General features: G+C 42.4%; 1 protein-coding gene across 25 annotated transcripts in view; it reads left to right on the top strand.

Moving 5' to 3' along the window:
- The window catches only part of SOX5 (SRY-box transcription factor 5), a 608,636-nt gene that overhangs the window by 519,684 nt on the left and 62,131 nt on the right, over window positions 1–26,821 (top strand). For all 25 annotated transcript variants that reach the window (XR_011677034.1, XR_011677035.1, XM_071417998.1 and 22 more), the window contains one exon: window positions 7,285–7,370. Coding sequence is in view for 23 of the 25 variants with exons in the window: in XM_071417998.1 (XP_071274099.1) it covers window positions 7,285–7,370 (86 nt within the window). In the remaining 2 variants the exon portion in view is untranslated. The remainder of the gene's footprint in view (window positions 1–7,284; window positions 7,371–26,821) is intronic.

The following is a 26,821-nucleotide window of genomic DNA, read 5'->3' as shown; positions in this document are numbered from 1 at the left end:
GTGGTACTCAGCAGATAATAGACACAGCTCCCAGATTTTAGCAATGGCAAGGGAAATGTCAGCTCTGCTGAGGTCTGAGGAGCTGTTGCTGTTGACTTCACTGAAGTCAGATTTCACACCAGATGATACAGATCTGCTAGGGCCACTCTTAGAAATAATTAGAATTTATTTAGAGCTAATTAATATTTGAGAAGTGCTTTGAAAGCATAAAAATGGTGCAAGTGATAGAAGAGAAGAAATTTTGTATTGTGCCCTTTAAAAAGTGCGTGGTTCTTCCCCTGAGCAAGCTGCTCATCATTTGTAGGTAGTATGATCCTTTTATTAATGCACAAATGGGTCTGTATGATCCTTTTATTAATGGACATATGGGTCTGTATGATCATTTTATTAATGCACACATGGATCTGTATGACCCTTTTATTAATGCACACATGTATGGGTCTGTATGATCCTTTTATTAATGCACACATGTATGGATCTGTATATGGAATATTGGAATATTAAGGCATAGCTGTATCTCCTATATAAGAGATGCTAAAGGGTGTGAAATACAGATTTGGAGAAGCACAAGGGATTGCTTCTGGGGGCTAAGATACAAAAAAGGCAGAAGGGGTTAGGATGAGAACAGTTCTCTGGGTCAGCATGGTCAGAAGGTTTCCATCTACATCTGCAGCACTGCTTGTCAGTGGTTTCCAGGTCAGCCACACAGAGTAGCCAAATTTTGATGGGTCTTCCCTAATTAGTGATGCTAAGTAGGATTAATTTCGGAAACTGCACTCGAACACTTCTTAAAACATTTGGTCATCATGTTAAAAGGAAGGAAATGTTGACTTGTGCCTAAAGGATTGTGGTGTGTTCTGTCAGTCCTAAATCTTTTCAGGATGACTGAAGCTGTTGAATTCCAGAGTTTCTTCTGTAGAAGATGAAGAACAACTCACCTTGTTTTCTAAACTAAGGTGTGCAATAAATTGAGTTGTTTGGAGATTTTTAGGATTTGTTTTCTCAGGAAACAATAGTTGCCAAGTCTGTATTTCCAGCAATGGGATTTACCCCAAGTACATTTTCCAGGTTATTGGCAAATTCTCAGGAACAGATAGTCTTTCATTTGGTGATACCTGTGTTGTTTTTAGAGTAATATGACAAATTTTGGAAACAAGAATTGTTTTTCCTTGCCCATTTGTCCTGTGCCCTGTGGATAATTTGTGGTAACAAATCGTATTGTGTTTGCAGTCAGATGTCATCAACACAAGGTTTTTTTTGAAAGCACTTTAATCCCCTATTTCAACCATATCCAATTGAGGGGGCAGAGCCTGAATATACAGTAGGTACATTTTATATGTCTTACATATCAGCTTGTTGCTGCTGGAGGTGTTCTAAATAATTCACAGAAATTTATTGATGAAATATCTGATTACCTCTTAAAATTGGCAGAATATGAGAGATGAACAAGTCAAGCCTATATAAAATTGAAACATGCTGAATTTACCGTTCATCTATGTTCTGAACAATAATTCTGATGTCTGATAAAAGTGAAGCTCTCAGTTAATTGGTTCCTCACATAATACAATAAAATTAATGTTTAGGAGTTAAATACCATAAAGTTCCTCAGGGAAAATTGCTGATGTGCCTCTGTTTTTCAGTCAGTCACATGTTTCATGTTTAATGGAGTATCATGTGGATTGTCTTACAATTTTACTTGTGCTCTGTGTCCCTTTTTCTGTCTTCTAAAGAGACTTGAGTGCTAATTTCTGATTTAACTGTGTCAGCTGACATGCAGGTCATGACAATCACCAAATCACAAGGAAAAAACATTGACATTGCTGTGTTTTTATCAGGATGGCAAACACAGAAGCTGTGTGTTGTGAAGACCACATGCTGTAGATTCTTTATGAAGATAGATGTTAGCTATCTTCCAGGGCTGCAGTTCATGCCTTGGACAGGAAGGAGCATATGACCCAAGCCTCACATTCCCCCAGGATTAGGGAAGAGCAATGTGGATAGAGCATTGTGGGTAGGCACAGCAAGAAGGAGCAGTTTTTGGTGACAGCTCTGCCTCTCAGCATCCATGGGGATGTGATGGTTCTGTGGGGTTGCAGATGTGATGGAAGGAGACAGGGATGTAGAACAGAACACAACTGAAGGCTGTTTCTAAATGGAAGAGTTCCACAGCTCCCCATCTCTGTGTGGCTTCTCCTCATTATTCCAGTGACAGCAAAGCACAGGCAGAACAGCTGGGGACCTGTTAAACAGGCTGGCAGTTTCAGCTCAGTTTCCAGGCCATGAACAATGTCACTGTTATCCATAGTTGGACAGCAGAATAAAGTCCCATATTTTTAAATTTATGAGCATGTACAAACCTTCATGGAAATACTTTGGCTTTCCTTGGAAGCTGGAGTTTTTGAAGAAGTGTAATTTATTCTACAGGTATAGAACAAACAGTAAGAAACATGCATTCTGCAATCATGGATTGTTCTGTGTGGCAGGGCTGTCTGAAGGCTTGCAGTGCAACCTCTTGCTTCAGGCAGGGTCATCAAGGAGATGGGCTCAGATCACTCAGGGCTTTATTCAGCTGGGGCTTGCCAAGCTCCAAGGACAGGGAGTGCAGCTGTTTGCACAGCTCTCCACATCTGGCTGTCCTTGTGGGGAAGGTCTGAACCAGTTGGGATTTCCTTTTGGAAGCCACTGGTGGTGTCTTCTTCATACTCTTTTTCTTGTTAATTTAAATCCAGAAGTTAGGGAACACTGCTCATGTCTTCCACAGCCTCCCATTCCTTTTCCTGCATGTCCACCATCTCACCAAGAGGATGAGAGGAAAGTGAGGTTGATAATAAATGAGTGGGGAGAAGAGATGCAGTGCCTTACCTGTCAGCTGGCCATCAGCTGTGATTATTCATTATAAATACGCTTAAGTGATAAATGGAGTGTAAAATTATTGTGGCTTTTTCTAGAAGTTGTCAAAAATAAGGGGAAAGAAAACATAGAATTCCTTTTCAGTCAACAGAATGTCCTGTAAGAAAATGGTTATTTTGGTATTTTTCATGGAATTTAGTTTAGCATACTGGTCTTGCAAATTATAATTTAAGAGTTAGGTTTTGTTTTGTACTCTCCATATTCTTTACACTGTTTTCTTTTCTCTTCTTCCATGGTCTCCAACTTTTTTTCATTTGCTGTCCCTGAAAGATAGGGAGGAGAAAAACAATGAGTTTTTTTAAAAATCTCAGGGAATAAATGCCCTACTTCTCCTCTTCTGGTATCCTTCTTTTAAGAGAAGAAAATTTCAGGGAAAAAAAAAAATTCAGTGTTCTATTGTTTCATATAATCAGGTTCAACTTTAAAATCCTGTCAAAACATTATAATTTAACATTAGCATGTAACTTGATTTATATAGCAAGTAAGACAATTGTGCCTGCTCTGAAGAGCTTGCAGCCTGTCAGGAGACAAGACAAGACACTAGGGGGGATTACACCATGAAGGAGAATAAATGAGATGAGTGACAGAAAAAGGAATACAAAAAACATCTTCAGGGTTTTGGTGAATGGAGCAACAGACATTATGTTAACTCTTATGCTTTATTTTCACTTAAAAAAATTCCTAATGTTTTTTAACTTAAAAAAAACTCCTTTGATAAAAATTTTGCAAAACATATAAATGGTTTTAGAGCCATTGTTGTATTTCCACAAGTACAGAATCATTTCATACCTGTGAGCTGGTAGCCAGTCAGCTGAAAATGAAGTTCCTAAACACAGAGCTGTGATTTTGTGTGCTGGGAAAAAAAATGTCCCCTTGGCTCTGGACCACAGCTTAACTCTGCAGAAAAGGGTTTTCAGTGGAGGATCACAGGAGAGTTCATAGAAAGAGTGGTTTAAAAGTGAACGTGCTTCATGAAAAATCCTCTTGTAAGCAAGATCTTGGAAGATTATTTTGGGCAAGGATGAAGGTGTGATTTGAAATTGAAAGAAGTTGCAGTGCATAAATTATCAGGAAAGAGGTTCTGGGTATGTTTGTGGAAGATGGACCGGAAGAAGGATTGAGAAAGAAATAAAGTTTTGGCACAGAATTGAGGACACAGCCTTGTGCTCTGGCACTGCCCACAGTGGGCGCCAGTAATATTCCTCTATATTCTGATATTCCCCATGAATTATCCCCCCTCAGCTGCCCCAGGCTGACATTTCCCCTTCCCTTCTTCAGCTGCTGCATCACCAGTGCATGAATCCTGGGTTCTCTTTATGGAGCCAGCCTTGAAGAATTCTTCTCTTCAAAGTGATGTCACCAGCTAGCTGGGAAATAATTATGTATTAGGCAATAATACACCAGCTAATGAAATTATTTTTACCTTGTTGTCAACATAAAAATCGCAGCCTTTGATCTGCTCCATGTTTTACCATATGGCCTACTAAAGAAAAACAACAATAAAACTTCTCTCTGCTGCTTTGTTTGTACAAAAAGTCCACACATAACAAGAGAGGTAGTTTGGAACATGAAATGACTGCACAAAATGTTTCTTTTGGTGGCTGAAAGATGCTCCTGCCTGCATGCATTCGATTAATAATGAATTTTGGAAATGGAAATGTACTACGATTGTTTGAGATTTTATTGGTGCTTTCAGAGGTACAGACTTGTGAGTGGCTTGGGAAATACCCATTTCTGAGAACTGCCTGTCTTGTCTCACATTCCTGAAATGCTCCTAGAGCTTGGGAAAAAAATGTAGCTACTTCTTATATCTAAAAATAAGATGTCATGTAATAGTTGAGACATGCATTTCCCAGATTTCAGAATTAGCTAAAACTGTTTAGTTAATAAGGTCACTGTGATATGGGAATAACTTTTGGGATACAATGAAAGATGCAGTATGTTCTAGAGCAACAGCAAAAAATGTGTATTTATCAGACAAGACCGGAGATCTTTGCTGGTATTTTGGGGGCTGGCAGGTGCTCCTGCACCGTGTGGTGTCAGTATGTGAGTGCTTCATGGATAGAGTTCCAGAACCTTCCCTGGGTCTGCAGAGCTGTCTGTGGGTTTTGATCTTGGCTCTTTCACTGGGCTGTTGGTGGGAATAGTGGGATTTAGGAATTAGCATGATGGGCTGAGGCTGTGTGTGGAGAGAAATGTGGGAGAGTGCATGGAAGCTGATCTTTTAATATCTGTGTTTTAATACAAATCATTCAGAACTAGAAATTTAATGGGCTGTAAGAATCAGCATCCTGCTATGAAAATTTCCCTCATTCTTTGTTTTTTTTTCAGTTGAAAAAATAAAAATTTTATCTTCTTTCACAGCTGTTTTTTGATCAGAATGTCTTCTTTAGGAGGGAGTTTTGGAATGATGCTGAGCTCATTCAGTGGTGCTGTGGAAGCAGCTGAACACCTCTGTCCTTGATTCTCTGGCCACTGTTTCCTTTTCCTCTGTGCCCTCACGTGTCTGAGGCCACTGCTTAGGTCACAAGGTAGCTCTCCAGAAAATGCCAAGTCAGAAAGATTTTTTAATTCAGTCCCTGATAGGAAAAGGCAGGTGGGTGCCTCAGAAAGCAAAATAAGATTGGAAAACGTTAAAACAGTGGCTTTCTCTGGGGAAGAAAAAGAAAGCCAAGCCAAGCATGCTAGGAAATCTGTTGCCCATTGACAAATAAATAAATAGAATTGTTGCGACAGAGACACTTGGGAATGGGGATGCCTGTGGACATTTTGGGACATTTTGGTTTGCATTGCTTGGCTGGCCAGCTCTGGATAGCTGTGAGGCTTCAGTCAACAAAGCATTACTTAAGGTGTTCTTAAATATAAACAGGGACTTTTATTTAAGTTAAATATCTGTTAGGATGCTTTGCCAGCCCAGTTGCTGTTGGTCCTCCATTACTAGAAATTGTGGTGTTTAATTCTTAGCAAGAGGAGATCAAAATCCTTGAATAACAAGGTGTAACTGGAGAAGATTGCATTATAAAAAGGGAAAATAAACATTAGCCACTTACCTGAATGTGTGTACACCAACACAGCTTATTTCAAACATTTAAAAAGAAATTACATAAATTTATTTCCCTTTGTTTTCTGTTTCCTGTAACTAAGGCTTGATAACATTTGAAACTTTAGTTCAATAATAATTATTAATGATTGTACAAGCACCCCGTGTTACCTCCTTAATTGTCTTTTGTATTTTTTCGCCCAGTTTATTCAAAAAAGCACAATAAGTGGGAAAATTTTAATCTACCTTTTTTATAACATGTACAGCAACATTGAGGTAGATTTTCCTGATAGTGTTCTGCTTTTTCCATAGTCTGTTTTTGTGCTGTAGAAATCAGGCATGCCACCAGAAGATAGGGACATACAGAAATGCTGTAGTGAGCCTTATTTGGATGGAAAGCGTTAAAACATTTTATACCCCAGAGAAGCAATATAATGTGTGTAACATTTCTTAGTATTTTTGCTAGTTTTCCTCATAGTTTAGTGGATGGGGTAGTATGAAGTTTATTTTAACAAATCAGAAGTGTTAGAGTTGACCAGAAGTGAGCTCTCCATATCATTAAAATGAGCCGGTCTCCATCTCAATTTTTGCCATTTCGGTTAATTTTCCTTTGTAAATGCCTGCAATTTTTCTTAAAACCTTTACTGGCTCCTTTTATCTCATTAAGCACAATGCAGTTCTTACTAAAAGTTTAAGTAGTTTTCCTTCAGAAGCAAAATTGAATCTCAAGTCATGAAGTGGAGTTGGTGCAGGGATTTCAAAGGCTTGTATCTGATTTCCTTAGCTTCACGTGCTTTTTCCTGTTGCAGGATCAAACCCTGCCACTAAAGTGAGATTTTTTTCCTCTCCTGAAAGAAAACAGTGTTCAATTGAGTGCCATTTCTGCTCTGCATGAGGCTCAGTTTGCTAACAGTGAGCGGAGTTTAGTTAACTTCATATTTTGGACAAGCTTGTAAATTTGTTCCCTTCTAATGCTGTGATCTTATCAAGGTTGTACTGTTTTCCTTTTCTTCTCCTCCACCCCCATCTTCTTTCTTTCCTTTTTTTGAAGTGCAGCCTTCTGATCAATGTGCACTTTTTTTTTTTCCATTTCCCTAAATACATCATGAAAAAGGATGAGGTTTCCGCCTTAATTGCTTGTGCCTTTTATTCACATTCCTCTCCCAGCCAGAATTGTGAAAAGAGTGTTAGTAAAAGGCTGCACAATAGAGCTTTTCATTAGGCCTCAACAAGGCACACAAAGGAAGGCTTTTGGAAAGAGTGAATGCAGGACTTTAATTTGCAGGTGGAGAGCAGATAAAAGGTGCTGACGCCTCTATTATTCTCTTACTTAGGTGACCCCTACCCCGTTCAGCTGATCCCAACTACCATGGCAGCTGCTGCCGCAGCAACGCCGGGCTTAGGCCCTCTCCAACTGCAGGTAAGTCCCAGCTCAATGCAGGGGAGGCAAAGGTTAAGTAAATATGAAAACCAGTTTTCCTTTCCTGTGCAACACAGTGCAATTAACAGGGGTCTTCGGGCTGTTCTCTCCGCAAAGAATTTGCATCTTGAGCAGAAGAGTCATCAGATGATAACACGTTTTCCTCTCACCTTGCTGGAAGTTTTTGTTGCTTTTTTGTGTCCCTGTTGTCAAGTTAACTGCTTTTAGGTTTGTACTTTGAGTTTCCTCATAGCAGGACGTTTGCTTTTCTTGCTGGCATGGTTTAACCCCAGACAACAGCTCAGTGCTACACAGCCACCACTCTGACTTCCCAAAAGTGGGCATTGGGAAACACAAGGTAAAACCTGGGGGCTGAGATAAGAACAGTTCCATAAATGATATCTAGTAAAATGCAATAGTAGTAATAGCAATGATTGTAATGGAAAAGAGAGAAGAATAAAACCCAGGAAAACAATTGCTCTTCACCTGCTGACCAGTGCCAGCCTGTTCCCAAGCAGTGGTTGACCCCAGTTCATTGATTGAACATGATGTTCTCTGCTGTGGAATATTCCTTTGGCCACTTCAGGTCAGCTGTCCCAGCCTTGCTGCCTCCCAGTGCTCTTGTGCAGCTTCTCACAACCTGAGAAATCCTTGATATAGGCTAAGGACTGCTCAGCAACAGCCCAAACGTGGATGTGTTACCAAACGTTATTGTCATCCTAAATTGAAAGCACAGCACTGTACCAGCTGCTGAGAAGAAAGGCAGTGCTGTCCCAGCTGAAACCAGGACACTTTTCCATTAGATTGTTCTCCTGCAGGCTGTAAAATACCAAAATGCTGGGATGGATTGTCAGGCAGAAGAGCTCTGTCCTGACAAGCACTTTTAAACTGCTTAGAAGTCGTTAACATGATTATGTCCTTTCAGGCCATAAGCTCTTCAGAGCAATAACTGGCCCCTCCTACTGTGTTTTATGGTACCCAGAGCATTTTAGGCACTGCTGTAGGGCAGATAATTAGTGATTATTCTAATTTAACATAGACAATGAGAGAACAGGTGGAAAGATACTGAAGGGTTGGAGTTGTTTTCAGCTACAATAAAGAGTTGACCTGGTAGCCAGATGTATCTGATTGAGACTGTCAGTATTCTGAATTTTGGAGGCATTAGGCTGTCCATGGGTCTTAATGCTAGCAAGTCTGGATATTCCTGATCAGCCACACAGCCCTTGGAATTGAGCAAGTGTGGTGTCCATTGCCACAGTGTGAATTTTGGTACCTGTTGTGTATGTTGGGCTGGTAGGAGGAGGCCAGGTAATATTTGGGACTGAGAGGAAATCAAGATCCAAATGGTCTCTGATTCTGCAAAGTCTGGATTGCCATTCTGTCCTAGAAACATGAAAAGCCCCAAGCTCTGCACTGCAAGTGCATCTCCCTCTCATGGCTGTTTGGAGCAGCAGAGCTCTGTACCTGCTTGGGCAGGCTGAGCCTTTCTGGCTGGGCTCTGTGAAATGCATCCTCCAGCCCAGCTTGGCCCACACCACTGTGTGTGGAGCACACATCAGATATTCCAGTTGTTTGGCCAGCCTGCTGGAGCGTGGGACACAGTTCTGGGGAAGATTTTTTTTTTCTTTTGCTTTATTTTATTTTATTTTACCACAGCCAGCGGAAGTGAGCTGAGTTTCACAGAATTAGCTGCCAGTGTGTAAGCTGACACATTCCATGCACCACAGAGGTTAATACATTCATTCCTATTGTGCCTTTGTATGAAAAGCAACATTGTCTGTGTGGTAGTTCTGATTCTCTGAGTTACAAATACTGTGGGCGGCTCAGGAATCATGGGAGCCATAGAAGTCATCCCTCTGAAATGAATTTTGAGGTGTTTCAGTATTGATAAAGTGCTTTTAATAGCCAAACACACATGAGCAGACATATGGAAGCAAGAGGGAGGGAAAAAGGAAAAGCAAACATGGAGCTAGCTAGCAATGCAGAAACAGCACTCTGATTCTAATTCTTATCTCTTCAGTCATTCAAGCTGGTCCTAAAATAATGCCTCAGTGCTCCAGTGAGATGGTAGGATGGTTTCCTTTCATTTCAGGACCAGCTTTGGTCTGTATCTATGTGTGCTGTGGGCTGAAGTATCCTGGTTAAAACAGGCTCTATCACAATACCGGTTTTCTTGCTAAAAGGTGGGCTTTGTGCAAAAGTGACTGCAGTCATGAGGATCTTTGGATGAGTTTGGGTTATGGAAAAGTTGAGAACCTCAAAGGCCTCTTGTTTCTGTGCAGAGGACATTAAAATGAAAATATTGACCAAATTCACCTATGTTGTTTTGCTACATGTCTGGAGTTAGAGGGAGAGTTTGGCAGCCAGTCACTGGGAGAGGCTCAAATTCCTGACTTAGCAAACTCTCTTAAATGTTTCAGATCTGATCTCTAAGGGCATGTATATGCTAGAAATAAACTGAAGCTGATTGTTCTTCACATCTTACCAGTGATTTTTAGCTATCATTGCAGTCTATCTGATAGAAATTGGACATGCCTCTTAACTTCTAGTGCCATTTGAAAGAGTCAGGCTAGATTTGCTTCTGGAAGGGTTTTATCATACAGGATTCAAAACAGATGCCCACCTATGTTAACATGAGTGGAGCTCAGCTTAGTTGCTAGACTAGAAAGACTGTGCCTTCCAAACTCTGTTCAAATCCAGTTTAGCTCAATGGTGACTTTGTTGAGTCATAAAGAAAGATTCATGTTTGAATGTTTTTGCTCCAAACCCACCTTTAAGTGTCTTGGCAGTCTCTTTCAAGGAGAAACTCTTCTTACTTCAGACATTCCCCTGCTTAACTTATAATTCTGGTGTTCCTGCACACCCTGTGTCATCTGGTCATCAGGCAGTAAAAGGTCAGAAAAGTGGCATGTTCCCTCTTCCCTCTCTATCCTCCCTATCACTCATCTTTCAGACTCTGTGTACTTGAAGCAGGGGAGATCAAAGGACCTGACACAATGCTCAGTTTGTTGCTCCCAGCAAAATCCGATACACAGCGTTATCTCAGTGAAGACAAAGCCAAGGAATGTCTCTTGTTTGTTTATGGGACAATAAACACGGCTTTGTTATTTCACTAGAGAATTTTAAGTCGGGTCATGGCTTCAGCAGTGTACTGTGAGATCAACAGGAAGTGCTTTTTTTATCCCTCAAAATCGAGTTTTTGTTTTTGTAAATGAAATGCACACTGCATTTATAGAAGAAAAGCTAGCACCTGGGTGTTCCTGTGGCAAAGGAGCTCTGTCAGTGAAGATGCAGTCCCTCATTTTGAGGTCCCCTGTTGGCTTGCAGTGACGGATTTGGAATCCAAAGCCCCCGTTCCTCTCCCCACCTCTGAGTCCCCTCTGGGGTGTACAGATTCTGATATTTGCCCTGTGGGATTGCCTTGATTCCCGGGATCCACAGAGAGAGCAATGGCTCAGTGAGGATGGAAGCTGACCCCCCTTGCATTGTCAGAGGCTGTAAAGGAAGCAGAGGGATGGGGCTGGAAAAGCTGGAACTGCCACAGTGCAAGCTTGAACCTGTCCTCTGATAAAGCTCTGTCTGTCAGCCCCCTGTATTCACTCATTCCCACTTTGAATGACAAAAATGCCATTTGGGGGGAAAAAAGTGGTTTCAGTTTTCCTTTGTTACTGAGAAAAGTCAGTCCTGAGCATCACTGTGGTGAAATCCCTCTGGGTAAGCACAGGGTTTCTTACATCAAATTTTCCCCTCATAAACATCACCTGGTCTTGTTCTTCAGGAGTGGTGCAGGATGGCAGCTATGTTTCAGATGAGAGAAAACTGAACATAAATTGTGACAGTGTTTTACTGAACAGGGCTAATGACTCAACAGTACTGCTGGATGCCTTGTATGATGTTTTCCTGTGTGCTTCAGCAGGCAGGGGAATTCAGTTCCTCCACCCTGGAGATCAGCACTGAAAGCTGTAAACAGAGATGTGGGGTAACAAGTTTTGCACAAACTAAACTGCAGGGTTTGTTCTGGTGCCAGTCATCGTGGGCATAGCTAAGTATGAAATAGATGTTACTGTAAATCTGAGCAAATTCTTTATAAAATTGCATCTGAAAGTTTCTTTTCTGATAAAAAGTTTTTTGTGAGTAGTTTCTGAGCATTAGGAAAGAGGGGAACTAATCACACAGCGTGAAAAGTGAGAGGAATCTGCACCATTGGGAGTGGGAATGGTTCAGATTTCCCAGATTGCTTGTTTGATAACCAGATAGTGACAACAACTGATTAATTGGCAGTGACACAAATGCTTTATATACCCATAACTCCATTGAGAGATAATGCTGGATGAATAATGACAGCTGCCTGTGCAGTCCTACTGTATGGACATTTTGTGTCCTGTCAAAACACCAGAGCAGTCTGATGTAATACAGACTTCCTGCAAACATCTGCTCTTGGAAAAAAAACACCCCAAAAAGTTGGGAGTGCCAGCACTCAAACTTTCTTCCCTCTTCATCTCAGTGTGAGGCAGGGCTTCATAATTATTTGTGCTTGTGTTCAGCATCATGTCCAAATCTGTCAGTGTGTGAACCAGGAGAAGCTGCCATCAGTGTCTGAGTGTGAAAGCACTTGAGCTGGGTCTGAGCTCTGGCCACCAGTCCTTAGGAGAGTCCTGGATTCTCTATTTCTATAAAGATGAGGACCACATTTAGACCTTAAACAGTCTGACCAAGTTTTTTAGTGTCTACTTCCTTATATTAAGAACACAGTTCAATTGATTTTTCTTACTACAGACCTGTTCTCTTAGTTGTGTGGTAAGATGCATACCAGGGACTGGATTCAAATGGAATTTTAAAAACTGGACCACAGTTTTGGAAATATTTGGGCCTCAAGCAGGCACTGATGTAAGATATTCGATTTTGACAAAAATTAAGCCTGTTTGGAGTTTGAGGGTTGTGCAGGATTGTTCACCCTGCTGTTATTTAGGTGACAGCTCAGTACAAATTTTCCTTTGGAAAGCCTTGCTTGTAGGTATCCCAAGGATCCATAGCCACTGGGAAGGACAGAGCACTCTAACAAGTGTGCAGCTGCTGGTCAGGAGGCAGAGTGTTCCAGTGGTCACACAAGTATTCCATAAAACATCTGCTACTCTGGAACAAAAGTAAAGCATGAAGTAAAAGTAAAATTAAAGCCTTCTCAGTCAGAAACCTTTTTTTTCTTACATATCAGCTTCCTTTTGGCTTCTTCACCATTGCAGGGATGAGCTACAGATAGATCTCCACTTACCCCAGTTCAGGGTATTTCTCTGGAGCATCTCCTTGAGTTTCATTTGAAATGGTGCTGAGAACAGAAGTTCCCCTTGCTCTTAAAGAGATGTTGCCATATTGGCATGCATTAATTGTCAAAACTGGGGTTTTTTTTGCGTATCTCTTTCTAATTTCTTGCTATAACCTCGATTTATAACCAGTTTTGCCAGGTTAGGCAGTTGACCTTCCAGTGTTACAGCACCTCAGATCTGTGAAAGAAGACTCTGAAGAAGCTGTACAGACGCTGTAGTGGTGCATCTGAATATTGAAAACTTTATTCTCCCCTTGTTTTGGGAAGTCAGGTTGCCAGAGCTGCAGAGACATCTGAATTATTTCTGGTGAAGGGAAAGTCTAGCACCCCATTATTGTCCCCAGTGAATGCAGCCAAGAGAGGGCAATGCTTCATCCATTATTCATTTACTCTGCACTGGGGACCTCTTTGGGATATTGCTGTCACCAGTTCTTTGCTGACAGGGAAGTAAACTGGTTTTTAGCAGTGTAGGGTTATTTCTTCTATTTGCTGGGCAGTGTCTTCCTTTAAATACTGTCTAAGCTGGCTTTTCAACAGCGAGAGCATCCTGCCCCTGTTTGTTTTTTACTTTACCTGTCCTCATTAATTGGACTCTGACTTCATTGAATCATTAGTGCACAGTTTAATTACAATATTATAATACTCATGCAATCCACTTAAGTATTAAAAAAAAAAAAAAGTAGAATTAGTTTTTTCACTGTGAGCACACACATCTGGGGAAAAAACAACCAAGTGCAGGAAAAGTGGCATTTCTCATTAGCATAGCCAGGAGATGGCAGTTGTCCATCTGCCATTAGCTCAGTGCGTGGCTGTGCTGTTTGCTGTGGCCATCACAAATAACAATAATAAGAGGAGTAATAAAGCAACAGTTTTGGTTGGATGCCCTTTTAAACAGTTTTTTTAAATTGTTGCATTATGCAGGTTATTCTATATTTATTATATATATTCTATTATATATAGAATATATATAACAATTATTATAATCTTATATATTCTATTATATATAGAATATAGCATACTCTCTATATTATTCTATATTCTCTGCTTCTGTCTGCCAGTTCTTTCTGGCTGTGGAAGTGAACTGTTGGCCACTGGGTATTTGCCACCTGTACTGCACACAGGTAGCCAAGGTGGGTACTTCAAAAGTGTCGCTGAAGACCAAGGTCCTCCAGCTAGAAAAATGGGGCCCAGAACTCTGCATGTAAAAGAAGCTGCAGCCATCTGACCAGGGTGAATAGCTCTGTGTTGTTGTGGGGTAAGTTGTCTTCTAAAAGTTTTATCTTTCCAAGGTTTCTTAGTGATGGTTTTAAGATACTCGGTAAACTCTAAAAGTAAGGTGTGGGGTGAGAGGCCGTGGATTGCCAAGAGCACCTCTGAAAAATCCCAACATTTTTAAATGAAAAAGTTCTCAATTCACTCCAGAGCAAGCCTTGCAACTCCAGGTGCAACCACTCCTGTCTTTCTGGATACCTGCTGGGAACCAGAGGTTGTGGTAGATTGTGTAAAAGCCTGAGCCGCAGAGCACAGCTCAAATAAATCTTGTTCATGGTGGGTAAGTGTGCTTTGGAGTTGGCATTTAAATAGCTCATCTTGCCTTTGATAGAATCTTACACAGCTTTATGGGTAAACACAATATATTCTGTGAAAATAGATTTGGATAAAAAGCTTGATCACATCATTTTATCAGAATCCAGTCAATGTAGGGAGGACGGTGATTACAGAAGTTTGCATGGAAATGCTTTGTGTTTCACTGAGCACTGTGGGTATCTGAGAACACACCACAGTGGACATTTGCAGGCAGTAAATACACATGGTAGAACAATACCATGGCTACTCGGTGCCTTGTCAAATTAGAGCTCCCTCCCCTCTCCAGGGGAAGGAATTAGCAGAGGTAGCACATTCATTTTATCTAGATTAACAGTCCTTTCTGCAGAACTTTCAGACTCCATCTGTATCTATGAAAAATGACAAAAAGACTGGAAGATGACCAGCCTGTGTGCCTTGCAGTGGTGGCTCAGGCCTGCTGCTTGCTAGCAGAGCTCTGTGTGCATGAGTGAGTTTTCCTCCAGGTCAGGCTGAATTCCCTCTCCCCCTCCCTCCAGGCCTGAGTCTGCAGGGCAGACAGACAGAAGCACACATATGATTAATACAGCACAGCTGCACGAGTGACTCATTTGCATATGTATTAATAGAGGCAAAAACAACAATTCAATTACACCCAGAGCCATTCTGCATACTAAGAACATATGCAAATGGGCTGCAAGGAGTGCAGCCAGCCTTCCCCCTGCTCTCCTGAGCTCACATGGGCTCAGCACTTCTCAGCAAGGAAGAAAACCTGTGAGGAGATGCTCAGGCAGCTCCTGCTCCTCCTGCCCCACCCCGGCTTCCTAGAAGCCATTTGGCCAATGGAAATAACATCTTTTCTGTGTTATTCCCTATTTACTAGCCTTCAGCTCCATGCTGCTGTCTCTTTACCTATGAGCCTCAGCACGAGGACAGCAAATCCTTGTGTTCTGTATGCACACATTTATCCTGTTTCCTTTCACCTCATCACTTGTGTTGTTTCCATTTGGCTTTGTCCTTCTCTGCCACAAGAGTTCTCCTCTCATGAATTATCCCAAAATAACCATTTCTGTGCCTTTTTCTTGTAGGCACCGTGTATGTCTGATCACAGTATTAGTCAGTGATTTTCTGCTAGGGGACCATTAATCCTTTTAATGGTCTCAGAGAAGTTGAGCTGTTGTAGGTGGACTGTTCTATCACAGTGCATTGGTCTTTGTCTCTGCTAAGAAAGCTGTGGAGTTCTCAAATGGCAAAGGTGAAAACCCCCAGGTGCTCAGTGGTCCATCCTGCAGCTGATGGGGAGCCTGATGACTGGTACAGAACCTGAATCTGGTGACAGGAACAGATGTTCTCTGAGCCTTGCAGGGTTTATTGGGCAGTAGCTTAGAGAAGCTTTCAGAAGCAGTTGGAAGTACTGCAGCACTGGAGCTTATGCTATAGGAGCACTTCAGCTGTAAGTGAAGTTTTTTAGCTGTAAATTGTTCCCTAACTTGGTGTTTTAACTAAAAACCATCTCTGTCCTCAGTGTGCTTTTCATACAGGCCCTTCACACGCTGTAAGGTGCTGCAGAATGTTAGGCCATGATCCATAGCCAGTATCTCAATTTTTGGGGAGGTGAGGTGTTGAACACTGACCTGCATGGACTAGTTAAACAGAGCTCTGTTTCATCTGGAGAAGAGATAACAAGTCACTAAAACCTTTGGAAACCTGACAAAGCATCAAGATGCCCAGCTGCCCTGGGTGGCAGCCTCAGTGTCCCTGAATTAGTGGCTATTTGTGTGAGACATCTCCATGGTGTGAGCAGGGAAATAAAATAGGTCATGCAGGGAGGAGTGTGTGCCTGTCTGGCAAGTGTGCTCGGGAGGTCAGGCCAGCCTTCATTTCTTTTCTCCTGCAAAAATGTTACACTTGCTCCTTTTTGGGGTTAGCCTGACAGACGGGAGCAGATTACTCCTTGATTATTTATAAGGCATTAATTTTAGATGAATATTGCTGAAGTAACTGACATCATAAGTAGTTTTAGCAGCCAGCAGAAGAGCCTGTTTGCAGATTGGAATATGACAGGCTTCACTTAGTGTCCTGAGACAAAGTCTGAGTGTTTGAAGGAAGAGACACGGAGTGGAGGCACCTGTGTCAGCCAGGACTTGGTTTATGCTTTTGTGCCACAGAACCCCAGCTCCAGATCAGTGGAACTGTGGTGTCAAAGCTGAGTTCAGCAAGACAAAACCAGTGTCAGAACAGCAGCAGTGGCAGCACCTGCCTGCCAGTGTCTTAAGTCAGGGTGGGGAAAGACCTTCTGAGAGTTCTTACACTGCCCCAAAGTAACTTCTGCTGTAAAAGAAGTAAATAACAACCTTCACACACACCTTGAGATGCTTCCCTTCCTATAGTGGCAACAGTGCAGGTCTGTGAGGTGTTTGTGTTTCCCATTGTTTCTTGGCTTACATTCATTGGGAATTAATGCTCCTGGGAAAGGTCTGTATGAAAAATCTGGTAACGGAACCAAAAAAACTTTCTTTTTTCCCCCCCCTTACTTTGTGTCCTTTGCACATTCCAGACACTGGGTTTTGAAAGAGTTGGCTTGTGCTGCTGGTTTTCCTATTATGTTGTTTGCTCTTTTCAGAGGGATGTTGCTGAAAAGAAGATTATATAATCATGCAAATCAGATTGTATAATCCTGAGCAAACTGTCCAGAGGGGGGAGAGGAGGGGAGCCACACTGAGTGGAGCTTGGCTGGCTGGGGGAGCTCTCTCTGAAATCACAAACTGGGCCCTTCTGGGGCTCCTGTGAAATGTGGAAGCTGCAGTCAGCCTGGGAAGTTTTTGTGAATATTTCTGGAGTTCACCTCTCCTTGCTGAACTCTGCCAGCAGTGTGTATTTACAGTCCCCAGCAGAGCAGCACAAAAATCAGTGATGTGCTCACTCTGCAGTGCCTGTGGGACAGGGGGAACCCTGACAAACCTGCACTAACTGGTACCTGCTGATACAGACCTACTGCTGTGGGCCCACAATCAAATTACTGCAGTTATAAATCCTAAAACACGGCTCAGGAAATCCTCTCTGGGAGTGTTGCTCTCTGTTGTGCCCACATCAGATGACATGGTTTGCTGTCAGATGCAGGTTGCTGTAATATCTGAATGTGCAAGGATTTCTTTTTGTGCCTTATTTCTCCCTACAGTCTGTTCCATGGCCATTTTTGTTGCCCAAAGTGCAGGTCACTTTCAGGAGCCAAGGCAGAAGGGGACAGGAGTGAGCAAACAGAACAGTAAATGTGTGCACAAGGAGTGCATCTCTGGCCTGGGACATGAACTGCATATGGCAAGAACTGTGCAAGTCTTTGGAAGTTTCTGAACTCTTACCCTTTCTTTTAGTAAACCCTGATTGCTTGCCAGCTTGACTGTTAGCAGCCAGGGTATTTAATCACCCTTTTATGAATGGGGGGCTGATATTGGGCACAGTTTGAAACTATGAAATACCTAATTACTGTAGATCAAAGTGCTAGACAACAAACCACTGAGGTCAGGAGCCTTGCTCTGTTTTCCTTTCCAAAGTCATCAGTGGAACTTTTCTCAATAGAAGATACCAGGTATCTGGAGATGCAGCTTTCACAGTGTCAAACTTATTCTGTTGTGCCTGGATAGCCTAAGCTTGTGCCTGAAGTTAAGTCAAAGTGCAGTTTTTCCCCAATACGTAGGCTCAGTTTCCCCAAATTCCTTTTCTCCTTTCAGAGGTTCTTCATGGTTTCAGCTCTAGTGAATTTTGTGTCCCCTGGGCTCCCTGCAGCAGCTCCCTGTGCTGTGCTGGGGCTGCAGGGTCAGCCCAGGGCTCTCCTGAGCAGGGAGGATCCCTAAATCTGCTGTAACTCCCTGTCCTGCAGTGCCAGTGGCTGCCCAGGAGCAGGGTTCCCTCAGGGCTGCCATCCCTGCTGATCCCATTGCCATGGCAGCTTTGCTCTGTGCTCTGCCCTGCTCCAGGGCTGGGCAGGGAAATTTCGGCACTGGGGATCACTGGGGGCTTGGCGAGGATTTTCAAAGAGCCCTGAAGGGATCTGGGAGCCCAGCAAGAATTCATTTCCTGCGGTGGCTTTGAGAATGGGATGTGCAGCACTGCACTTCATCCTTGCTCCTTTCCACAGCTCTTTCATTTTTCCCATGTTTGGTTGTGTGGAAAGGAGAAAATTGTCAAAATTCTGTCAGCCTGTGTGGTGGTGAGGTGGTGCTCATTTGGTGACACAGTTTTCATGGGATACACTGAAAGATAAACGTGCTTGGCTTTTCCTGCCTCCAGTCCAGGTCACATTTGTGTGGCAGCATTTGAGTTTCAGTGCTTCTTCCACCTGCAGTGGGGAAAAAGAGAGAGAGCAGCATTTCCCAGCATGGCATGATGTGCACTGGGGTGTCCTTGCTGCACACTGGTTTTGCAGGATTTTGTTACTACACAGGTGTGGGACTCCAAGCAAACTGCCCCTGCCCCAAAAGCAGGGTTTTTATCCTGATTCTTACCCTGGGCATGGGGAGAGTTGTGCATAACCTGAGCTCAGAAAGAAATTATAAGAGATTCTAGAAAAAACCATAGCCTACCCAGTTAAAACTCAGAGTATTCTGGTTGGATTTCAGCATTCCTCAAGTCTGATTGCTTTCATTTTTTTGCAAGAGTTCCCTCAGATTACTTTATTTCACTTCCCATCAATTGCTCCTCTGAAGCAAGTCCTTTAGGGATGTAGGATGGGGAGATGCTTGCACAGCAAATGCTTCTTTCCTATCACACTGGGTGGCATTCCAGGTTTGTTTTCACTAAAAGGTATTGTTCCCCAGCAAGTGTGGAGAGAAATGACTACTACAAACTGAGGAAATGTTCCATTTTTTTAGAAAAGCTGATTTGTCACTTTGCTCATTGACTATGAGCTGAATAGACATCCAACCCTTAAAATACTTTCTCCCCCCTTTTCCTTTTTATTGCCTGGAATCTTAAGAGCTTTATCATTTGCAGTCATAAAATGAAAATATACACCAAACCCTCAAAGGGCAAGTATGAAATTAAATTATATTTGGGCAGCTGTAACCTTTTAAAACGATCAGATTCCAGTTAATGTATTTCTTCCTGTTCTGAATGCTGCCATGGTGTTTGATGGTGGGAAGCAGTCCAAAGGGCATTGGGAGATAATAAATTCACTGGAAATTTCACCCTGAGGCGAGCCTCCATCCACCAAGGCTTCCATTTAGCAGGACTGACCTAAAAATCTTGTCACATCCAAAGGTCACTTAGGTTGGGCTTGGTGTGTCCCATCCATCTCTCCCTGGTGCAGAGAGTGACAGCTGAGCTCAGTACAGCCATCAGGGTGTGGAGGGCAGGCAGGGCAGAGGGAGGCAGGAGGGACAGTTCTGCTGACAATTCTTGGCTTTCCTAGGCCAGTTTTGCTGGCCAGTGCGACCAGAGCCCATCTGTGGGGGTTCCCTGTGCCCCAAGGGCACTCAGGGGGAAGGGGGCACAGCTGACCGTGGGCTTTGGGGCAGGGCAGCCCCCAGGTCTGAAAATGCCATGGGATCCTGCTAGGGCACCTCATCCTGGCCCTGAGCATCTCCTGCATGTTGCCAGCCTTGTTAGGCAAAACAGCTCATAGCTCATGCAGTGCCTTACTTCAGGGAGGGTCAGAAGTCTAAAAAGGTGTCAGTGATGACACTGAGGTGTCATCTGTAAGAGCAATGGCTCTAAGGGAACAATTTGACACTAATTCTAATCATAAATTAAAAATTATAATTATAAATTTATAAATATATAATTATGAATTATCTTTATATATAAAATTTATAATTCTATAAATATATATAATTAATACTGTTTATCAAACATTATCATATAATATAATAAGTAATAATATAATATATAATTAATGTTAATATATAATATATTAATATATTATATAAATAGCATTATTTAAATACTATTTATTAAATATTATAATATAATAATATAAGTATTATATTATCACATATAATGTACATTATATATTATATACTTATAAGTATTATATATAAGTATTATATATAATATATATTATAATATTATAACATATAATAATCATTATATATATAAAATATACATTATAGTATTTATATAATTATAATGTAAATTTATAATTATTTATTATTATGTATTATTTATGTATTATCTATTATTTATTATTATTGGAATTATTCCAGTTAATTTGGTAAGATATTTCTGACAACAATAATTTGGTAAGATATTTCCAATCTCACGAGGAAATCTGTGATGTGCATTCTCTAGGATGTTGCTCATCCTAAGCTCATTAAAATCAGTATAATCCCCTCACACAATAAATTAAGGCAGAGGGCCCTTCAGGATGACTGTTGTCTTTCAGTCCAAGTTCCTCCTGCTGCAGCTGAAAGCTCCCTGTGCTTGCAGAATATGGAATTCTGAGGTCAGGGCCTGCAGTTGCAGAACAGAAGTGGGTTTGAAGGACAAAGATCTACCTCACCTTAACTGGTCTGCCTTAATTGGGGATGAGCCCTGCAGCATATGTCCCTTGTGCGCTGGGGGTGTGAATCTCCTTCTCCAAATTCCCTGGCAGGAGGATCAGACAGACAGACAGACAGACTGCCAGTCACTGCTGGGCTGAGGAGGCAAGGGCTCCCTGTCCCGCAGCCTGGCTGGGTGGGAGTAGAAATTGGTCAGTGCCCTTCTGCAGTGTGGAACTTTCACTGCTGAAAGAAACTACTGTGTGTGGTACAAGCACAGTCTGGTTCTCTGGGAGACATTAAGTTGAAGATAACAATGAAAAGTGAATTATTAAATAAAATCTCTGTCACCTTGGCCATGGAAGAAAAGCCATCCAATGAAATTCACAGGTTCCCAAATTCACAGGATATTGACCAAGTTAGGTTTGTAACTCCTCCTGGAAATCTGCTGACGTCTCTCCATGAATTTCAGTAAATCAGACCCTTCTGAGGAGGATTGTAAATTGTGTGTTCCCATGCTTGTTATTTTCAGAAGTGTTTCACACATTCTTACAAACATACTATATTTGAGGCAAACACAGTAAAGAAGGGCAGGATTGGCCAGCTGTCAGTGTTTGTCTTCATTTTCCTTGGGTTCACACTCCACTTTATGTTAACATATATGTTCTCCACACAAAGCCAAAGGAGTTTGCAGGCAACTGTGGGGGAGTTGTGTGCCCTTCCCCACATGTTGTATCCTGAAAATGCAGCTCTGTGCCTTACCCATTGGAGGCTTTGAGGGAGACAAAGCCTCTCTCCATCTGACTTGTACAACAAGAAAAAAGGAAACGTGTGTTTCTCATGAGATACAGAGAGGACACAGTTCACTTTAAATTCAGCTGCTGGCACAAAATTTTTAACAATTAGACGTGCTGAGCACAGACTAGCTACTTTTTCCCTTTTTTTTTAATCCAGGATGGTGGGATGAGAATAACCTTTAGCCATGGATGCCTAACTCGTATAAATCATCTGGCATAACATTGCAAGTTCCATTCCAATTTTTTTAAAGCGAGATGAGGGTGACTAGCTCAGACTATTCTCAGTTTATGTCCCTTTTCTGCTGTGTCTCAGGTTCCTTTTTCATTGTCCTAGGTAATTCCAGTTAGTAACTAGTAATGGTGGGCAGTAAAGTCAGAATATTTCTGTGGTGTCTGGAGCAGCAGGAGCAGCTGCCTCTGCAGTTCTGGAGCATTTGGAATTTGGGAAAGCCACGGAGTAGGGGTCAGAGGGGACTCCCAGCTCCCTGTGTGAGTGGAGTTTTCCGTCTCTGGGAGGTGTGGATATCCCATGGTGCTGCTCTCAGGGCATTGCTTCCCTGTGCTTTCATAGCCATGTTCTTTCCATTGCATGCCAGGTGACTTCGGGCAGTGGTCAGTGATGCTGATGTTAATGTTAACAGAAATATGGATGGGCAGGGTGAGTATTGCATTTAGGGGCTGTGATAGTGGCAAGTGCTTTTTGCTGCTTTAGCCCTGGTTTTTCCTGTGGTAAATGTGATCATTGAGCAGAGGCCTGTGCTGGGCCATGGTGTGAGCTGGAGAAGCTGAGAGATGTTCTGCAGTTGCTGATTTTGGCACAAACAAGGAGTGTCCCTGCGTAATGGAGGGCTGCAGTGTTCCTGCCTCATTCCTGCCTCCCACGCTGGGCCACAGCCCTGGGCAGTGCTGCTGTTTGTCACAGAAAAGTTCCATGGCAGGAATGCTCCAGATGTCAACCATGGCAGGCACAGACCTTCCCTCTTCTGGATTGTTCTGGTTTCCTTTTCCCTGGTCATTAGAAAGGAAAGGACTGCGGGGAGGGCATTACTGCTCTGTGGAGGGAGGCAAGGAGAATTTCTGCTTGTGGGATGGAGATGAATTTACCTGTGGCTGGCTGAGGAAGCTATGAGTGCTGCTCACCCTCTCTCTGCAGGTTGCAGCTGCCCTGAGCAGCCCAAAGAGGGTCACTCAAACAGGCTGTGCATCACCTGAGCAGGCAGATGTTAGAACATCTGCAGTGGGCTCCTGTGAGCATGGCTGCTGGAGTCAGGGCTGGGGCAGAGCAGCCATCAGTGGTGTTTTCTGACCCAGTCACTGGAAATAACCAGTTTTGAGGAGAGTCTCTGAGCTCAGGAAATGAGAGCATGAGCATTCTGTTAGACTGGTGGGCAGAGTGCTGGAGGTAGCAAAGGAGCAGAAGCGCGAGTTCCTCTCTAATACTCAATAATAATAACAATGAGTAAGTCTAGGTATTGTGTGTGCTTTGCCAAAGTCACTCTTAGCCTTGGAATGTGTATTTCACCTGAAAAAAAAAATTACTGAGTTCCAGACTGAATTAAACACAGAACTGTTAAAATAGCTTCTATTTGAGCAGTGCCCCTAATTCACACCCACTCAAACACCTCCTCACTCAGTAACCCCATCCTCAGACCCAAGAAACTCAAGTGAAATGAGAAATTTGGGAATGAGGTAATAAAGAAAGATTTCTGGAGGATGTTATTACTTCATGATAGCATTTATTTCTTGTTGGTGTGACTGCAGTAAAAGCTTCTTGGTGTTTCCATTGCAAACTCTTTGGTGCTCCCACCCCTTCTGCTTTGTAGGCAGCTACTCAGCCAGAAGCAATTTAAAATGTGCTTTTACATCAATTTTGACTCATTTTTTTGGATTGAAAAGAGTTTTGTGTTTTGATATTTCATTATAAAACATGAAAATTGCTGGGGTTTTTTCCTCCTAATCCAAATTTCCAGATGAACAATTTAAAGATATGGATTAGCTCTTTTTATAACCTAGCTGTATTATTAACAATTGAAAAATGTCTCCTAAGATAATTTCAGTATTTCATGGTTTTGTACAAGCAGATCCATCTTCCTCTTACAAATTTCCATACTGGAAATTGGTGTGGAGGGCAGTTTTCAAAAAGCGCTGTTTTCACTCAGGAGTCTATTTTTTTTTTTTTCTTTTTTTTCCAGTTTACTCAGTGCCTCAAAAATAGTTGTGGAAACCCAATTTAATAAATAATCAGGGATGGATCAGACGTGCTAATGGTTTATAGAGCTTGTTTCTAGTAAATCAGTGATAATTAGTTACTGTGGAATATGTGGCTATGTGGAATTCTTTGGGAGGTACATGGCAGTTTGTGGCCTTGTGAAGGACATCAGGACATCCTTTTTGCCTCAAAAACCAAAATTCAGAGGGGTGGGTTTGTGCATTCACTCTTGTCTAGTCCAGAGAGCAGAATGCTGAAGAGACAAAGCAGAGTGGGCCCTTACCTTAGGGCGACCTGTGGAAACAGGATGGCCCCGTGGCAGGGAGGGATGGTGAGGAGGACTCCATGGGTATCAGAAGGCTAATTAATTGCTTTATTATACTATATTATTATATATATATATGTTATATATATATACACTATATGATACTATATTATTACATATATATATATATATATATATATATATATATATATATATATATATATTGTATATCACATTACAACTTAACTGAATCTGCCAAGCACTCAACCCTGCACTGCCCAGAATCTCGTGACTGTCCCGACACACACACAGACACACCTGGCCCTGACAGGCCAAGGAAACAAAGCACCACCACTATGGGTAAACAATCTCCACATTGCATTCTGCTTTTGCACAAACACAGGCACAGCAAATGAGATAAGAATTGTGTTTTCTTTCTTGGATATTCAGAGAATGTGAAACCCAGAGATATTCTTAGGAAGAATTGTGCCTTGCTTTTCTCTGGGAAGGGAAATGTGGTGACATAACCCAGATGAGCTGGGGTAATATGGGGCAGTGGGAGAAGTGTGCAGTGCAGAAATGTGGGGAAGGTTGCATTTCCCCAAGCTGGACTGATGCTAGGGACAGAACTTGCCCTTGCTGTGGGAGCAGGAGGCTCCAGCCATTCCTGGCTGTCCTCATGGGTTGGTGGCACCAGAGCAGAGCTCCAGAGTTCATCTCATGGCTCTTCTTGTGCTTGCACAGCATGAGAGGGACATGAAGGGTGAAGGTAAAATTCCCTTTGGCTTTCAGTCACGTTGCTGTGCTTACAGCTCCTTAAACCTCCAGTGTAGGATGTGCCAGAGAGGAACATTGGAGGGAGGTCCAGCTTTCTGTGCATGGGTGGCAGCCTGGCCTTGCAGTGTGACTGGACCTTGCTGGCTGCAGTTCCTGGTAGTGGGAGTCAGAAACTGAACCCTCAGGGATTTCAGATGTTTGCAGAGACCACTTTGAGGGAACAAATTCTCTAAGAATTAACGACTGAACTTCTGTACACGTCCTAATGGAGTATGGAAAGTGTCACTTTTCCCATTACATCAGTGTAAGCATGGAAATAGTGAGATGAACCAAAAAACATCTTCTTATGTTATTTCCTGAGAGGTTTGCCAAAGCTTCACAGAGGCTCCAGGCTCTCTGGAGTTTTATGGGCTCCATTGGAGGGGGAGTTTTACAGAGCACACCCATTTTATCATAAAAATCAAATAAGAAATCGAACAGCTATCGGTTCTGTTACTTCATTCTGTTAAAGAGGGACTTTCCTACAGTGAAGCTAACTCCAAAATAATTACATTAATTGAGAGCTTTCTGCTCTCTCAGCAATTCTGTGTTCAGATAATGGCACTCCCATACTCTAACATCTCCTCTGTGTAGCCTGTCCCCTCCCAAGCCCAAGCACCCCAGTTAAACTAATCCACATTTGTGGTTTTAAGCATCCAGGTTACCCAACTTGCAGGTCATTTGAAGTTAGGCACTCCCAGGAGTTTCAGGTTGATGGGACTCCCTGTTGAGAACATCAGAAGTCTGACCAAAGCAAAACTCAGCTGCTTTCTGGTTTGGAACACAGATTTGCTCTGACACAGTGAGGCTCAAAATATTCTGGTTCAAAACTGGGGCAGTCTCTTTGTCAGTGACTGGAATTACAGTTTCCCACAGGTCTAACAGGTTTGATGGGCTTTTTCTGCAAGCCTTGACTTTAACAGTGCCTAGAACAAAAGAACTCTGTTCAGAAGAGGGGATTCCATGTGGGTTCAGGCCAAAGGAAAGGTGGGTGTGAGCTGGAGCTTTCCTTAGTCCTTGTGCAATATTCTGCTTCTATGGAGAGGGATCACAGGTGCTGCTGGGGAGCTGCTGCCCTGGACTGACACCTCAGCTTCACAGCAGGACCTCACAGGATCAGGTGGGACTTGTTGGCTTTCTTGGGGACTTGGGGAAGGAGATTTTAAAGCAATGAACATGAAAAGATATTACATGAGAGATAAATTTAGTCATAAACTGGAAAGGTTGCACTGGAGGAGTGACATTCTTTTCCCCCAAAATAATAACCTTGCTCTACTTTCTCCACCTCCAAAAGTAAAATAAATGGAAATAAAATAAAATAACTTAAACAGCTGAATAAAGATGCTGTGTCACATTCTATTAGTGTTTCTTGCTAAGGAAAATGTGAAACAGGAAAAAAAACCCCTTCAGAACTATTCTAGAAATCAATTTGGTTTAGTTTAGCTCTCAGAGCAAGTCCATTTTCTTCTGCAGCTCAGATGGTCTGTCCATCCCTGGCCTCTGCCTTTCAATATTCTCTCCTACCTGTGCTTCCTCCTTCCTGGGCTCTTCCCAGGGAGGCTTGGCACGATGGAAGCAGCTCAGGCACAGTCCTGAGCTCCCCTTCAAGGCACAAGCATCACACTCCTCCTCTCTGCCAGGCTGGAGGAGAGCAGCCCTGTTTGTGATGGACTGGCCATGTGTCACTCTCTGCCTCCTGCACTCTACCCAGACCCTTTGGCCACACAATACAGCTCAGGTCAAAGAGCAAATTAAATTTCTGAGTGAGCTGAGTAGATGTCACTGAACTCCTGGATGTGTCAGATAAATGAGGAACCACGTTAATTTATCCCTCAAGGACATTGGATACAACCGTAGGGGATACTTAAGGTTCAAAAATGCTCTTAGTGTTGAAATGGAAACACACAGGAAAGAAAATGTTTCTCCTTTGACTGTTTGATATCATAGTTAAAAGATAAAGATGCAGCTATAGGGGGGCAAAAGGTATCCAAGTGTGAGTTTTTAC

This window comes from Agelaius tricolor, unplaced genomic scaffold (genome assembly GCF_023055355.1).
Source record: "Agelaius tricolor isolate 1412-34295 unplaced genomic scaffold, bAgeTri1.0.p SCAF_72, whole genome shotgun sequence".
Lineage (NCBI taxonomy): Eukaryota > Metazoa > Chordata > Aves > Passeriformes > Icteridae > Agelaius > Agelaius tricolor.
Note: the sequence above shows the minus strand (reverse complement) of the source record. Positions and strands in the feature narration are given on the sequence as shown.